General features: G+C 41.1%; 1 protein-coding gene across 2 annotated transcripts in view; it reads left to right on the forward strand.

Annotated features, from left to right (window-relative positions):
* The window catches only part of XYLB (xylulokinase), a 144,474-nt gene extending 133,641 nt beyond the window's left edge, over positions 1-10,833 (forward strand). For both annotated transcript variants that reach the window (XR_015734132.1, XM_087893096.1), the window contains one exon: positions 9,945-10,833. Coding sequence is in view for 1 of the 2 variants with exons in the window: in XM_087893096.1 (XP_087749222.1) it covers positions 9,945-10,010 (66 nt within the window). In the remaining variant the exon portion in view is untranslated. The remainder of the gene's footprint in view (positions 1-9,944) is intronic.
* Positions 10,834-15,813: the final 4,980 nt, after the last annotated feature.

Consider the following 15,813-nt stretch of genomic DNA (forward strand, 5'->3'; position numbering starts at 1 on the left):
GATTTGCCCTCAGCTGTTTTGCCTGGGCCTCTGCTGCTTGCTGCAAAGAGGTAAATTGCTGGAGCAGATTTTTTTTTCCATGTGCAAATCAAGCTATGCTGAAAACGAAAATGAAAGTAAAGCAGGCTGTTTGCTGCAATGAGGCAAAATTGCTCAGAGGCAGAGGGAGATTTCTTTTTCTTCTTTTCCTCATCAAAAAAGGTAGGTGCGTCTTATACTCTGGAAAATACGGTAACTTTCATATTTTACCGAGAATCACAGAGGTAGAACCTTGGAGACCTTCTAATCTACTTCCCATCAAGGTCCTCATTATCTCTCCATACTTTGGATTGAAAACCTTCAGTGACGGACATTGATAACTGGAAGAGACAAATTTTCCCATCGATTAATAGCGCTCCCGGTTGGGACATTCCTCTTTATTCCAAGTCTTCCCATGTAAAGGTTTCACTCTCTAGTTCCAGTTCTTTCATTCAGATGGTATGGATAATCAATCGGCCACCCTCTTCCTGGGACAACCTTTCAAGGATTTGAATATTGAATTTTAAGCTACATAATGGAACCTATGGCATTAGGCCATAATGCGGTGGTTTGGCTGGGCAGGTCGAAAAACATCAAAATGGCAGGAGCAGCTATCTGACCAGAGACCTGCCTCAATGCATGTTAAAAAAGGGGCGGGGCTTTGATCATTTGCAGGTGCCAGGCAAGAGTTGTTTTGAACCCTGCTCCCAGGGCACCCCGCCACACTAGAAGAGGTGAATGTTTAGAGAAGAATTAACACCAATAACAACAACAACGAAAAGCTTTATTTTCTTTCCACGGTTGCATGGATTCGAAACCAAAGCCAAGCATCCGTTATTCATGCTAATGGCTGTGGTATCCGTTGCAACAGAGTGCTTGGATTTTGCAAATTAGCAAGTTAAGCAGTCAAGTCCAATAAAAATCAAAAGCGCTGTAGCCTTAAATGTAGCTGTTAGTTTCATCTGACACTTTTAATTTAAAGCCCAGTGGATCACCCCGATGTCTCTGTGTAAGCCCATATATAAAGGTGTCATAATAAGGCCCCTTCTCTTTCTCTCTCTCTCTCTCTCTCTCTCGTTCTCTCTCTCTCTCTCTCTTTCTTTCTTTCCTTCTCAGTTGTAAAAACAATAATGCTACTAATAAGATTTGCAGCCAAGAAGGAACACGGAGCTTGCAATTTTGGCAGCAAATTTGCTTTCAGCTATAGGGGAGGCCATTCTATTAAATCTCAGTTGGAACAGAGCAAGCTGACTTTATCAAGGCTGCAGATAATCAAAGTGAGAATTAGTGAGGCTTGACTGTAGATATTTCAGTAAATAAAAGAGCTATTTTTGCCTGACATATTGATGCTCTTAATGTAGCCATAAGTGCTTGTTCGGTAGTTTGCTGGTTGCAACATATATATATCCAAGGAAAATAAGATGTTCTCGGCTGGGAGGATGGGAAGGTTTTGTTAGGATAGTTAGGAACTTGGAGCCTTTTCCGTCTTCTGGGTCTCAGTTTTATGGGAGTCGGATTCCCCCTCTTGTGCTTTTCTTTGTTTTGGGGGTGGAGGGCAGGTGGACAATTTTGGTGATCGAGGGACAAAGCCCCATTGAGAAGCTGGGCAAGGACCATGGTGGCCGATGATGCAAAGTGGATACAGTCATGTCTTGTGTGCAAATGAGGCCACTATTTCATGGAACCTCTATTATTATTGTTGTTGTTGTTGTTGTTGTTGTTGTTGTTGTTGTTGTTGTTGTTGTTATTATTATTATTATTATTATTACTATTATTATTATTATTATTATTTCTTCTTCTGGGGAGACTTGAGCGATGTGTTTCTTCCCTTCTTCCCTTCTATTTCTTTTCCTTCTCCTTTTTTCCTATTTTTTCCTTCTGCTTCTCTTCCTTCTCCTGCTCTGCCTCCTTTTTTTTCTCCTTCTCTTCCTCCTCTTCCTCCTTTTTTGATGCCTTCTCCTCCTTTTCTTTTTCTTCTCCTTTTCCTCCTCCTCCTCTTCTTTTTCTCCTTCTTTCTTCTATTTCTCCTTTTTCCTTCTTCTCCTTTGCCTCCCTCCCTCCCTTCCTTTTTCTCTTCCTTTTTCTCCTCTTTCTTCTCCTCCTCTGCCTTTTCTTGCTTTCTTCTCCTTTTCCTTTTCCTTCTTCTCCTTCTCCTTCTCCTCCTTTTCTTCCACTTTTTCTCCTCTGCCTTCTTCTGTTTCTCTTTTTTCTTTTCCTCCTTTTACCCCCTTTTTCTTCTATGTCTATTTTTTCCTTTTCCTTCTTCTCTTCCTCCTCCTCCACTCCCTCTTCTTTTCCTAACCTTGTCCCTTTCTGTTTTCTTGTCCCTTCTCTACCCCTACTCCCACCCCTGCCTCTTTCCCTATGGGAAGAAGGAGAGGCCTTCGTTGACACTCTCAAGGCAGGGGCTAAATAAGTGGGGCTGGAGATGGGACTAAGGAAGTACCTTAAAAAAATGTCTCAGACAGACCTCTCCATAATTCACACAAGATAAGGAGAGGAAGAGAGAAATACATTCAGATTTGCAAGATTCTGTTAAACTACAGTTGTTAAGAGTGAAAACAGTGCTGACCTGGATGTGGCATTACTTTATTTATTTTTCAAATTTATGTAACTGCCCATCTCAAATATACAACTATCTTATAGGGCTGATTCAGTAGTCTTCATTTAGTGACTGCTCAAACTTACAACAGCACTAAAAAAGTGACATGCCCAGTCCTCCCACTTATGACCATTGCAGCATCCCTATGATCACATGAACAAAACTCATGTATTTATGACAGTTCCAGCATCCTGGGATCATTTGAATGCCATTTGTTGGCTTGAGTTAAATTTTAAATTGATTTTAAATTGGGTTGTTTTAATTTACGGCCAAAATATTTAATTATTTTAAACTGTTTTTAAATTTTGTATATTCTATTTTTTACTTTGGCTGTTCACCGCCCTGAGTCCTATTTGGAGAAGGGCGGTATAGAAATGGAAACAAATAAATAAATAAAATAAAATAAATTTGTCACCTTTCCAGCCAATTTCTGGTCAACAATGTCAATGGAGCCAGACAAATTCACCTAACGACCATGTGTTTCACTTAACAATTGCATTGATTTGCTTAATAACCCTGGGGAAAAAAGGTAGTAAAATTGGGCACAAGTTACTTGGCACACCGCCTTGGTCAGTAACAAAATTTCTGATCCCAAATGTGGTTGTAATTCAAGAACTACCTATACTTAGAACATAGAACATGTTGGAGTTGGAAGCAGGGGTAGAATGCTACCAGTTCGTACTGGTTCGTAGCAGTTCAGGCGAACTGGTAGTAAAAAAATACTACCAGTTCGTCTGAACCGGTATTTCCGGTGATCAGCTGTGCCGCGCGATTTATTTTCGCTAGGAAGCAGGAAATCCTGCTTTCTAGTGAATCTAAATCACGCGGCACAGTTGTTTCCTTCCCCTCGCTGTTCTCCTTACCTTCTTAAGCCTCCTTTTTCCGTGTGAAGTGTGCATTTGGCGTGCACTGCGCATGTGTGCGCAGCGAACCAGTGGCAAACCTCGTCAGATTGGAAGGGACCTTCCACCACTGGTTGGAAGGGACCTTGGAGGTCTTCCAGTCCAACCCCCTGCTGAAGCAGGAGACCCTATCCCGTTTCAGACAAATGGATGTCCAGTCTCTTCTTGAAAGCTTCCAGTTATGGGGCACCCAACCTTTCTGGAGGCAAGCTGTTCCACTGGTTAATTGTCCTCGCTGTCAGGAAATGCCTCCTTGGTTCCAGGTTGCTTCTTTCCTTGATTAGTTTCCATCCATTGCTTCTTGTCCTGCCTTCAGGTGCTTTGGAGAATAGGTGGACCCCCTCTTTTTTGTGGCAGCCCCTCAAACTTCCTCTTTTCTGTTTTTTCCTGCTATGCTTTACTTTTCTGGCCTTCTGCTACATTTTGCTTATTTTTCTCACCTCAACTTGGCAGAAAAATGTGTTATCTCTTCTCAGCAATTCTGTTTGGAGGAATGTGACCCCAGGGTCTGTAGGCTAACTGATGACTCTTAAGTGAGTGACCAGATGGGTCATTGTCTGCAGAAATATAAACACCCTCCCCGCTTTCCCTCTCCTCCCCCCCCCCATGGACATCAGAGGATAGGATTCAGAAGCAGTGAAATTGACCATTGTCTCTTGTTGTGGACCATCTTGGTCAAAAGTCAGACCAGGAAGTCTTCTCAGCAACTGTTTTTGTCTGACTGGGTCAAGGGACTCAGGCCCCACATGCCAGAAAGCTTGGGAAGAATGAATCCAGTGCATTATAGTTGGCAAGGAAAGTTTAGGAGTTTCAGGATGGCGATTTATGTCTTTTTAGCGATGCTTTTGTTTAGGTTTCTATGACCTGAAGTTCCCATTCTTTAGTTCTTCTCCTTCCTTCCTTCCTCCCTTCCTCCCTCCCTCCCTCTCTATATCTACCCTTCCTTCCTTCCCTCTCTCCTTTTCTTTATCTATCCTTCCTCCCTCCTTTTCTTCTTCCTTCCTTCCTTCCTTCCTTCCTTCCTTCCTTCCTTCCTTCCTTCCTTCCTTCCTTCCTTCCTTCCTTCCTTCCTTCCTCTCTCCCTCTCTCCCTCCCCATCTCTGTCTTCCTTTCTTCCTTCTCCCTCCTTCCCTCCCTCCCTCCCTCCCTCCCTCCCTCCCTTTTCTCTCTGAAATATTGCTGGGTTTGTTATTTTCCAGAAACACTTGGACCCAACAGACCTGAAGAAAAGGAAAAACTGGTGCTATTGGGATAAGGAATCTCCTGTTTGCCTCATATAGATTGTCATCTACCTGCCTTAAATAAAAACATTTCATTGGGGAATATGAGGATGTGAATCCTAGGAGGGGACCTAGCAAGCTTATGCAGGGTGTTTGGGACAGACTCTCCTCACAGGAGTTCACAAAAATCAAGATAGCATCTATAACTTGATTGCTCAGTTTTGGCTGCCATGTTAACTTTTTGTGTCCCTATGGATCCTCCTGAGCATCTTGTTGCAAATGGCACCCAGAAACGCCCCTAAAACAGTTTGGGGGTCTCCCCATGTGAAGGAAACCTGAGTTACCAGCTTTGGCTTACACCAAGATAGCAATAGCATTTAGACTTATATACTGCTTCATGGTACTTTACAGCAGTCTCTGAGCAGTGTACACAGTCAGCCTATTGCTCCCCAAAATCTGGGTCCTCATTTTACCAACCTCGAAAGGATGGAAGGCTGACTCAACCTCGAGCCCCGTCAGGATCGAACTCCTGACAGTGAGCAGAGTTTGCCTGCAATTCTGAATTCTAACCACTGGGTCACTTTGAACTCGGCCCAAGGCATGCCCTGTGACCCCTCTGCTCTGCTGGCTTCCCACTTGTGCTTCAGGTAGTCCTCAACTTAGGACCACCATTAGGACTTGCATTACTAAGCAAGGCAGTCAGTAAGTGAGTCGCACACAATTTAACAACCTTTTTCGCCACGGTTGTCAAAGTAAGTCACCGAAGTTATTAAGCGAACCCGGATTTCCCAATTGATTTTGCTTGTCAGAGGTTCTCGCAAACAGAAACCACATGAGCCTGGGATGCCGCCAGCCATCATAAATACCTGCGTGTTGCCAAGTGCCCAAATTCTGATCAGGTGACCGTGGGGATGCTGAGGGGGTCCTAAGCGCGGGGGCTGTTCGTAAATAACCTTTTTTTTTTCCAGTGCCATGATTACTTCAAGGACTCTAATCGAACGGTTGATAAGCCGAGGGTCGCCTTCCGTTTATATAACGTCTCAGGGCAGAAGCTTTAGGTCTGTTTTCTGAGTATTGAGTTGTCCCTAATGGGATTTTGCAAAGTGCTGGAGCGGATATGTGGGGGAGTGGGTGGGGCACAGACGCAGTCTGAAGAGCTTTCGAGCCACGGTGAGTGGGACGATGGTGCATTTCACCCAAAGGTTACCCAGATGCCTGCCATCCTCTCCAGACTGTGTGCTTAGTTTAAAGTCCTTTGCCATCGTAATGCGTCTCGCTGTAATAAGTGGCTGATGCACAGAGGAAGGAGGCCAGAGCGAAAGTCCACCACTCACCACTCGCATCTCCATAGAAACTGACCGAGTTAAGCATTAAAATGGAGCTGTAAAAGAATTGCTAATATAAGGCCAGTGGAAACATTTTATCTTCCCTGTTAATGTACAAAATACTTCACCGCCGGTCTCATTTGTCTCGGCAAAAGTCAAGCTGGGTTCAGTGCCTTTTCCAGCAAGGGACCACCCTGCCACACGCCCCCTCCTCTCCCCACCCCCTCCTCCCCACCCCGGAGAATAGCTACAGCTAAACACATCTTTTGCGAGTGAGGCCAAGTTCCAGGCTTGGTCTGCTGGACATGGAGGAGATGCTGAGGAGCCTGATGATAGCTGCCGGTAGTCCTCGAATTATGACCGCAGTTGAGCCCAAAATTTATGCTGTTACGTGAGATATCTGTTAAGTGAATTTTGCCTCGTTTTACAATCTTTCTTCCCGCAGTTGCTAAGTGAATCATTGCAGTTGTTATATTAGTAACGGTTGTTAAGTGAATCGGACTTCACTTCGCTTGTCGGAAAGCTGCAAAAGGGGATCGCATGACCCTGGGACACTGCAGCCATCATAAATATGAGTCAGATGCCAAGCCTCTGAATTTTGATCATGTGACCGTGGGGATGCCACAATGGTCATAAGTGTAAAAACGGTCCGAAGTCACATTTTTCAGTACCTTTGTAACTTTGGTCACTAAATGAACTGTTGTAAGTCGAGGACTACCTGTATTTGTATGAAACTCCCTTTCCGGTGACAAAAAGTTCTCTCATTGTCTAGCTGCAGGTCTAGTTTTCTGAATTGGGGGAGCATTCATTTATACATTATATGTAGTCCTTGATTTACGACCACAGTTGGGACCAAAACTTCAAAGCCATTGTTAAGTGAGTGGCACCCAATTTTACAACCCTTTTTGCCCTGGTTATTAAGCAAATCAGTGGTTAAGTGAATCAGGTAGTCATTAAGCGAATCTGCCTTCCCTCATTGACTTTACTTGTTGGGAGCCAGCTGGGAAGGTCATAAATGGTGGTCCCATGATCCTGGGACCCTGTAACCATAGCACATACATGCTGGTTGCCAAATGCCCACATTTTGGTCACATAATCATTGGGAATGCTACAATGGTGGTTTAATAGAAGAGCTGGTTTAAGTTACTTCTTTCAGTGCTTCAAATGAACATTAAACAAATGCTTGTAAATCAAGGTCTACCTGTATGAGACTTATGCCCCACGTTTAAAAACCCGTGTGTCCACCACACTTAATCCAGCAGCTCCAACATTGCATCACACTGCCCCAAAAGTGGTTTTCAAAAGACAACTGGACTTTCTTGAAAACATTTTGCTTCTCATCTAAAATACTTCTGAGGACAGAAAGAACCCAGAAAGTCCAGCTGCCTTTTGGAAAATCACCTCTGGGACAACCATGGCCTGGATGATTGAGAATCTTGGTAGACACTGCAATACGCTTCTATTTACGTTATTTCTGTATTGCCAAGTCTCCAAAGACTCCTGGCAATTTATGGAGCTTGACTATAAATCCCATACAATAGGGTGGTGGTGGGGGAATTAACCATAGAAACATTCAAATCTTCTTCACCCTCGACACAGACCTCATTCAATCGCGTCCTTCTTCTTCCTTCTTTAAAGCCACACAAAATAATCCAGCTTTCCACAGGGTTACTATGGTAAGCATCATTCAGATTTCTGGAGAGAAGGTATAGATATAGAGTAAAAATATCATGAAAATATCTTTGGCCACCATCGTGAACAGACATTCACTGCCTATCACCTCTGCAGCAGACACCCCCCACCCCAACCACTGCAAAACCAGCCTCATCCCACTTCTTCTATCCTGAGTGGTGCAAGACCCAAAATCTAGTTGTTCTGCAGACAGTTCTCAATAATATCCACCAGATCTACACACACATTGAAGTCATGAACAATAATGATCTTTTTGCACAAACGCAGCAATTGCCCTACAGATCTGGTGTTGATTAACCAAGATAAAGCCAACTACTGACTTTCAGTTGGCTTCTGTTTTTCAGTTGGCTTCTGTAGCTTTGCCCGTGCTACTAACTCCAGGCTTTCTGATAGAAGACAAGATCAGAGGATCTTAGAAAGGATGGAAGATTTTTCGTGGGAGATTCAGACTTGAAATAAGGGCAAATATCTTAACTCTTGAGTACTACTAAACATTTTTTTTAAAAAAAAATTGATTTATATGCCGTCCTTCTCCGGAGACTCAGGGTGGCTTACAATGCACTCAGCAATAGCCTTCATCCTTTTGTATATTTATACAAAGTCAGCTTATTGCCCCCACAACTGGGTCCTCAATTTACCTACCTTAGAAAGGATGGAAGGCTGAGTCAACCTTGAGCCTTGGCGAGATTCGAACCTGCAGTAATTGCAGGCAGCTGGTCTTAATAACCAGCTTAATAACAGGGTGCCTTAGACCACTGTACTACCAAGGCTCTATTGAATAGCCTGCTTCCTGAAGTTGTGGGTGTCTCATTATTGGAAGTTTTCAAGAAAAAATTGAGGAATCCTGGATGATTGTCCTGGATAACATGAAGATCCCTCTGCAGAGACCTGGACCAGAAGACCTCCTTCTAACATAATAATCCCATGATTTTAAACTCAGAGGTTTCCAAACTTGGCAACTTTAAGACTGTGGACTTCAACTCCCAGAATTCCTCAGCCAGCAATGCTGGTTGAGGAATTCTGGGTGTTGAAGTCCACCAGACTTAAAGTTGTGAAGTTTGGAGATCCCTCTTCTAAATTATGGCAATCTAACATATAATGTACATTGAACTGCATAATGACATCTTCTCCCAAATGTTAAGACTTTTACAAGGAAAAGGCAGAGGAAAAAGAATATATTTTTTCTTTTATCTAGTACGTGGAGTGGAAGGGATGATTGATGTATTAAATGTTTGTTTGTGTATAAAATAAAAAAAAATTACACAAAAAAAATAGTTTTCTCAGGCCAGAACTCAAGTTTTATCTTCAGTTATGATGGATGGATTGTGGAGAGAACTTGTATTTCCAAGTGGCCAACTGTATATGGACAAAAATGCTTTTTCCTCTCTTTTCCAAAACTGAATCTTTCGTCTAGTTAAATTAGAGGTTAGTAGATCATTTTATTTTAGAACCTTTTTTTGCCCTATCTTGATATGTCTACTAGCTCTTCCGTTTGACAAATGAAATACTTTCTTTTTTAAGTAGTTCCATCTGTCAAATTTAGGATAATTACTGCAGAGCAACCAATAACAGTCTTAGGGAGTAAATTCTCAGCTGTTGTGCTCTCTGTAATTTCATCTTTGGACTTTGTATTATCACATGAAAGGATGAGTTTGGTAGGACAATCCCTGTTTTGTGTATACAGGACATTTCACAAGAAGTGTAGCTTCTTGTTGAAGGGGTCTTAACCTCAAAATTTTATAAACAGTATCAGCAATAGCAATAGCAACAGCACTTAGTCTTATATATAGCTTCATAGTTCTTTACAGCCCTCTCTAAGCGGTTTACAGAGTCAGCATATTGCCCCCAACAATCTGGGCCCTAATTTAACTGATGTCGGAAGGATGGAAGACTGAGTCAACCTTGAGCCCCTGCCTACTAGATGCTGCTCCCAGGTTGAGATTGGGAAAAGTAAACATGGGCCTGTCTTTGTTTGCCTGATGGCACTTACGAAGTTCTCCAGATGTTCCAGTTCAATAGTCTTTTATATCCTTTTTTATAACTGACATTCTTCCTTTCCTTCAATAGGCCACTTTTTCAAATGAGGAATATTATACGGTGATCATGAAATAATCTATAAGAACAATATCTTACACAAATTCATTAGTGGCCATTGTTAACCCATAGTATTTCCTTTCTCTTTTAGATCTATCAACCTTTACTTAAAAGATACACGGAACTTGAGCAGAAGGTGCTGAATAAATCAAAATAGTATCTTCAAAGAGAATCTTGTCAGTATTGATTTAAATGAAGAGCATATTGAAGAGTGAAAGAAACTGGACTCACAGTTGTATGAAACATTCCTTGGTTTTGTAATTGAAACAGTACTGTGGAATAAATACTTTGTTTTTGTTCTGTTCATCACTATCTACACAAGTGGTCCTTCAACATCCATGAATACCTCTAGTAGCACTTCCAAACAGGGATTTTGCAATTTCAAATTAGCTTTTGATTTACCTGATCGGATAATGTTTGTTCTTTTTGAGAGCTGATTTAGCTTCTTGCAGTGAGATGGTTATATACACAGAGATAGAAAAATTCAACACTAGCCACTACGGTTGGTGAAGTTGACAGATTTTGAGGAAACTTCTTTGATTAGAGAAATCTAATTATCTACATTTATTGGTGATTGGAAGCCTATAATGGACTTTTTGTGTAGAAATGAAAAAACAAAACAAAACAGTACGAAGCAGAATAATATGTAACTTAAGACGGTGAGGTTATACTTTCTGTGAAGAATAGTGGAAGCCATTTTTGGGGGCATAATCTATCCATAGAAGCAGACCCCATTTTTGACATTGTAACTACTGATTTCTGGCCTTATTTTTTGAAAATCTCCTGGAATATTTCCAATATTATAACATTTTGTGGCTTTTATAAATCTTCACTTTTACAAGTTTTCACTTTTTAAAATTTTTTTCCTAATTTTTCTGCCTGGATTCTTTAATCCTTTCTGGTGCCGAGTTTCTGAAATCATAAAGCCTCCAATCTCTGTTACGACTTAAAATAAACAATCAATTTGGTTCTTACAAAAAGCTGTTTATTTTATATAATTATTTTCAAAAACATATAGTAAAAAATCTCAATAGTCCAAATTTGTCTGGACCCTTAATTTGTTTATAACTTTCAGGGACCAAAATCTTATTTAATTCTATTATGTTTATTTCCATTCTTTAGATTCTCCTGTATGGAGAATTAGTGGAGGGAAAGCGCCTCAGAGGGAGACCACAGCTGCGATATAAGGATATCTGCAAGAGGGACCTAAAGGCCCTGGGAATGGACATTAACAACTGGGAAACCTTGACCTCCGATCGTTCAGCTTGGAGGCTAAAGACGCAGCATGGCCTTCTCCAATTCGAAGAGACACTTGTTCGGCAGGCCGAGGCAAAGAGGCAGTCCCGGAACCAGTGAAATCTGGGAACTGGGCAGGGGACAGAATGTATCTGCCCTCTGTAGAAGGGATTGCCACTCTCGAATTGGCCTTTTTAGTCACACTAGATGCTGTTTTAGGACCTCTTTCCAGAGCACGATACCATAGTCTCTTGAGACTGAAGGATGCCAATGATGAGATTCTTAAATTTATAGGGTTTTTTTGTTCAAGAATGAAATTAAACTCATCACATGGCTTTTCAAACTTGTCTTTATGAAGATCTCTAATATACTTAATATGGTTAAATAGAGAATTTCAAAAAGTGATTACAAAGGGAGGTTAGCAAACCCAGTGTTCTTTAAAAGGCTGTGCTATATTTGTGAGCAAGGTGGCTGACCCCTTTGCCTCTCAGCAAAGAACAACCATCTGGAGCACATGTGGGGCTACTTGCAGATTGGTTGGTCTTTACCCCATTGTTGTCATCTCCACTGTCATGGAGATGTTCTTAGTTCATCATGCTTCCTCTAGAAATGATGTATGAATTACCATTTTGGGGACACATTATGCTAAGACCTAATTTTAAAGATCTAAAGGACCAGGTCAGGTTCTCTTGGAGAAGACCTATCTAGAGTCACTTCATGTGGAAATGGGTGGCATAAAAATTTAATAAATGAATAAAATCTATGTGATTATTAAGAGTTGACAATGACTTGATGGCACAGTCAATCAATCTGACTTCTTTGAGATGTCCATAATGCTGGGAATGATGGGAGGGAAGAGAATGACCAGTAGCAAGACGGATGGATTCAGTAACAGTGGTAATGGACACATTTGTTTGAAAATCTGAAGGATCAGAATAGGGACAGATTATCATGGACAAAATCTATGTGGTCATTAAAAGTTGACACCAACTTGATGGCACATAATCAAATCACTGGCCAACCTGAATATGTTCTGATGGTCTCAGAAAGTCCTCTGTGTTCCAAGCAGTAGAGAAGTCAGCTTGGCTTAGTTTCAAGAGTTTTGAAGAGCTGTACAAGTGATATGGAAATAATGGACTTCTTTTGACCATTTTAGCATTGGGTAGTTGAAAATAACTAATGATTTATCCATCTTGGCAATTTCCAGTGAGACAGGAATTGGAATGCTCAAAAAAAAAAAAACTTTTGTTAGGAAGTTTGGAATTGAAGTCATAACTAGAGATTACCATATTGAGAAAAGCAGAATGACCCACCAAATTCCAAAATGGATCTTGTCAGATGGTCTGTTAGAGGCTAGGTATTCTTCTTTTATAGACCTTGATGGCAAAAATGAAGTACATTGAGTTCTCTCCTGGTAAGCCACAGTTTGTACTTGCTGCAGTTTATCCCCTTTTTCACCCACATTTGAAAATCCATCATCTTCATGTGCTTGTCAAAAGTTTAATTTAAAAAAAAGATCTGTGCCAAATGCACTGCTGAAATGCATTCACCTTATTATGGGAATCATTTATTTGAACCCATTTCTGTAAACTTAAGATTTTTGAAGTTCAGATGCACTTCCTTCCATCTTCTTAGAACCACAGGAGAAAAGGAACATTTGTTCAGCTAATGTAAATTTGGAATGAAAATGCACCATCACGTGGGAATTTAGCAGCTCTTTCAGGGATTAGTATAGTGATGGACTAAAAGTACATTGTAGAACAATGTGATTTCCAGTCTATTTCGTTCTGTGACCCAATTATAAACGTGTTACAGTTCAAGTGCTTTGAACCTTCACACTGCCAATAGGAAATAAGCATAAACTTAAATTCCATTAGTAATTCAGAATAACAGAGTTGGAAGGGACCTTGGAGGTCTTCTAGTCCAACCCCCTACTCAGGCAGGAGATCCTATACCATTTCAGACAAATGGTTGTCCAGTCTCTTCTTAAAACCCTCCAATGTTGGAGCACCCATAATTCTGGTGGGAAATTGTTCCACTGATTAATTGTTCTAATTGTCAGGAAATTCCTCCTTTGTTCTAGGTTTCTTCTCTCCTTGATCAGTTTCCATCCATTGCTTCTTGTCCTATCTTCAGGTGCTTTGGAGAATAGGTTGACTCCCTCTTCTCCATGGCAGCCCCTCAAACATTGGAAGACGGATATTGGGCCAACCCCTCATCCTTCTTATCATTAAACTAGATACTAGACATTCTTTGGGGTCCAGCTAATTATGTCTGCTAGAGCTATCTATGGTTGTGAAAGCTGGACCTTAAAAAAGCAAGACAAGAAGAAAATCGATTTGCTTGAGCTGGAGAAGGCTCCCGCATATTCCTTGGACAGCAAAGGTGACTACAAGCAAGTATTGGAGCGCATAACACCAGACATGTGGAAGGCACAAAAAACACAAAACTGACTATTTGGCCGTGTCATGCCGGGAAATTCACTGGAGAAAGCAATTATGAGTTGGAAGAGTTAGTAGTAAAAAGTAACCAGGCCTCCCAAGAACATGGTGGCTGGACACCATCAAAGCCGACACAAGCCAGAACATTGAAAAACTCAAAAGGAGTAATGCAGGATCAGAAGATGTGGAGAGACCTGGCCCGTTGAGTCGCCATAAAGTCAGACACAACTAAGTGGATAACATCATCAGAGCTAGAATTGGAGTAAGTCAATCCTCCAGGCGAGAACAGAAACAAGGTCAACTTCAATTTATCAGCTCATCTCTTGGAATCTGTTTGGTTCTAAGCCAGCCCTAACAAAATGTAAGCTTCCTCAAATCTATAAACCCCAAATGAAACAAGTTTTGAAAAAAGTAAATGAAATTTGAGGATTGAAATTTATCAATCAAACAAGAGCTGCTGACTGCTTTGCAAACATATACAGCTTGACTTAACGACCATAATTGAGCTTGGAATTACAGTCGTAAGACGTGATTGTTGTAGATCCGCTGCATGACACTGCCTGATTTTATGACCTTTTTTTTTTTTTTTTTTTTTGCAGCAATTGTTAAGCAACCATTAAGGCAACCCATTTTCCCTCAAAGGGTGTTTTTGTCTGAAATTGGAAGCAAATGCAGAAATCTGGCCATAAAAAAAAAATGCAAAAAATTGTGGTTGCGTGATTGTGGGATGCTGCAAACTGCCTTAAGCGTGAGCAGGTTGCCAAGTGCCCAAAATATGATCCTATCCGTAGTTCCAAGATGATCTGTTATAATTCTGAGGAGAAGATCGGTTGTAACTTTGAACAGTTGCTAAGCAACTCAATATTAAGGACGGACTGTCTGTAACATTAAAAATGGTAAAGACCCTTCCTATCATATACATCTCCTGGTGACTTCATTGTAGTTTTTTTTTTTTTTTAGCAACAATGCAGAAAAATATTCCAGGAATTTTCTTTGGAATTTAACAAAACTATCCACTCTAGCCTACAATTCTGGTATCCCCTTGTGGTCTCTCATCTTAATACTAATCAAACCCAACCAAGTGTAGCTTTTTGGAGATGGGCTGAAATGGACTTGTGGCTCCCATTTGACTAGGCACAAAATTTCTTACGAGTTGGAAAGAAGGTTGGAATTGTGAGATTTCTTACTAACCATAGTTAATTCTAGTCATGGGTTGCTCAGTGCCTTGATTCTCACTGCTGAGTACAAAGAAGTGACAAATCCAGTTAGCATTTTATTACTCAGTGCAGTGCGTGAACCAGCAAAGTACTACCTAGCAGCTAATCTCCTGCCATGGACAGGGGGTTAGACTAGAAGACCTCCAAGGTACCTTCCAACTCTTGTTACTGTTGCTTTCTAGCCCTACGATTCTATGATTCACCAGTTTCACAATTTCAATTTCTAAAGTGCTAGAACATTTTATCCTTTCTGTGCTTCTTTTTCTATTTTTAGACAAATATTTGCAAAGGGATTGTGGTACAGAGGACTGAAAAGATAGTCTGTAATTATGGTCGGATTTGAAAAAGGCATGTGAACCTCAAAATGAAGTGGCAATATGCCTCCCCACCCACTTCATCTCTCTCTCTCTCAGTCTTGACCCTCATAAAGCAGTGTTTCTTCATCTTGGCAACTTTAAGATATGTGGACTTCAACTTCCAGAATTCCCCGGTCAGCAGAAACCCTGTCAAAATGGCTTTGAAGCTTATGCTTCAGATCCACAATGGACAGGATCCAAGATGCAGACTATGTAGAAGAGGCCTCATAGACAGTCCTGTTAGGAAATGACTATTACCTAACTTGTTGGGTTGGCAATATATAAACCATCAATGTAGCTTTAAGACTGCTGTATTGAATCATATTGGTTAGCTCTGTAGCCAATGTCCTTAAGAGGGAGCTAGAAACATTGTTTTCTTTGCTTTTCTTGCTCTCTGATATCTCTGTATGCTACTGTTTGCAAATCCAGAAGAACTGTTTATTGTGAATGACTACGATGACTGGTAAGAAGACTTTGTTATTGGATTATGCCTGGACTGTCGTTTTGGCTATCTCCTGCTTTAAATGTGTATGACCTGGACTGTTTATTGGACTGTGCCTTACTATTTCCTGAAAGTAAACACAACTCAGTGCATCTGTGTGTTGACTATGTTTATTCGTAACTACCCTCAATCGCTTTCATGTGCACACCCTTGCTACTCAAGGGTTACTCTGCGGATTCCTTAACAAGTCCAATACATAATGTGAGAG

Source organism: Pantherophis guttatus, chromosome 4 (assembly GCF_059756535.1).
Source record: "Pantherophis guttatus breed Tessera chromosome 4, ASM5975653v1, whole genome shotgun sequence".
NCBI lineage: Eukaryota > Metazoa > Chordata > Lepidosauria > Squamata > Colubridae > Pantherophis > Pantherophis guttatus.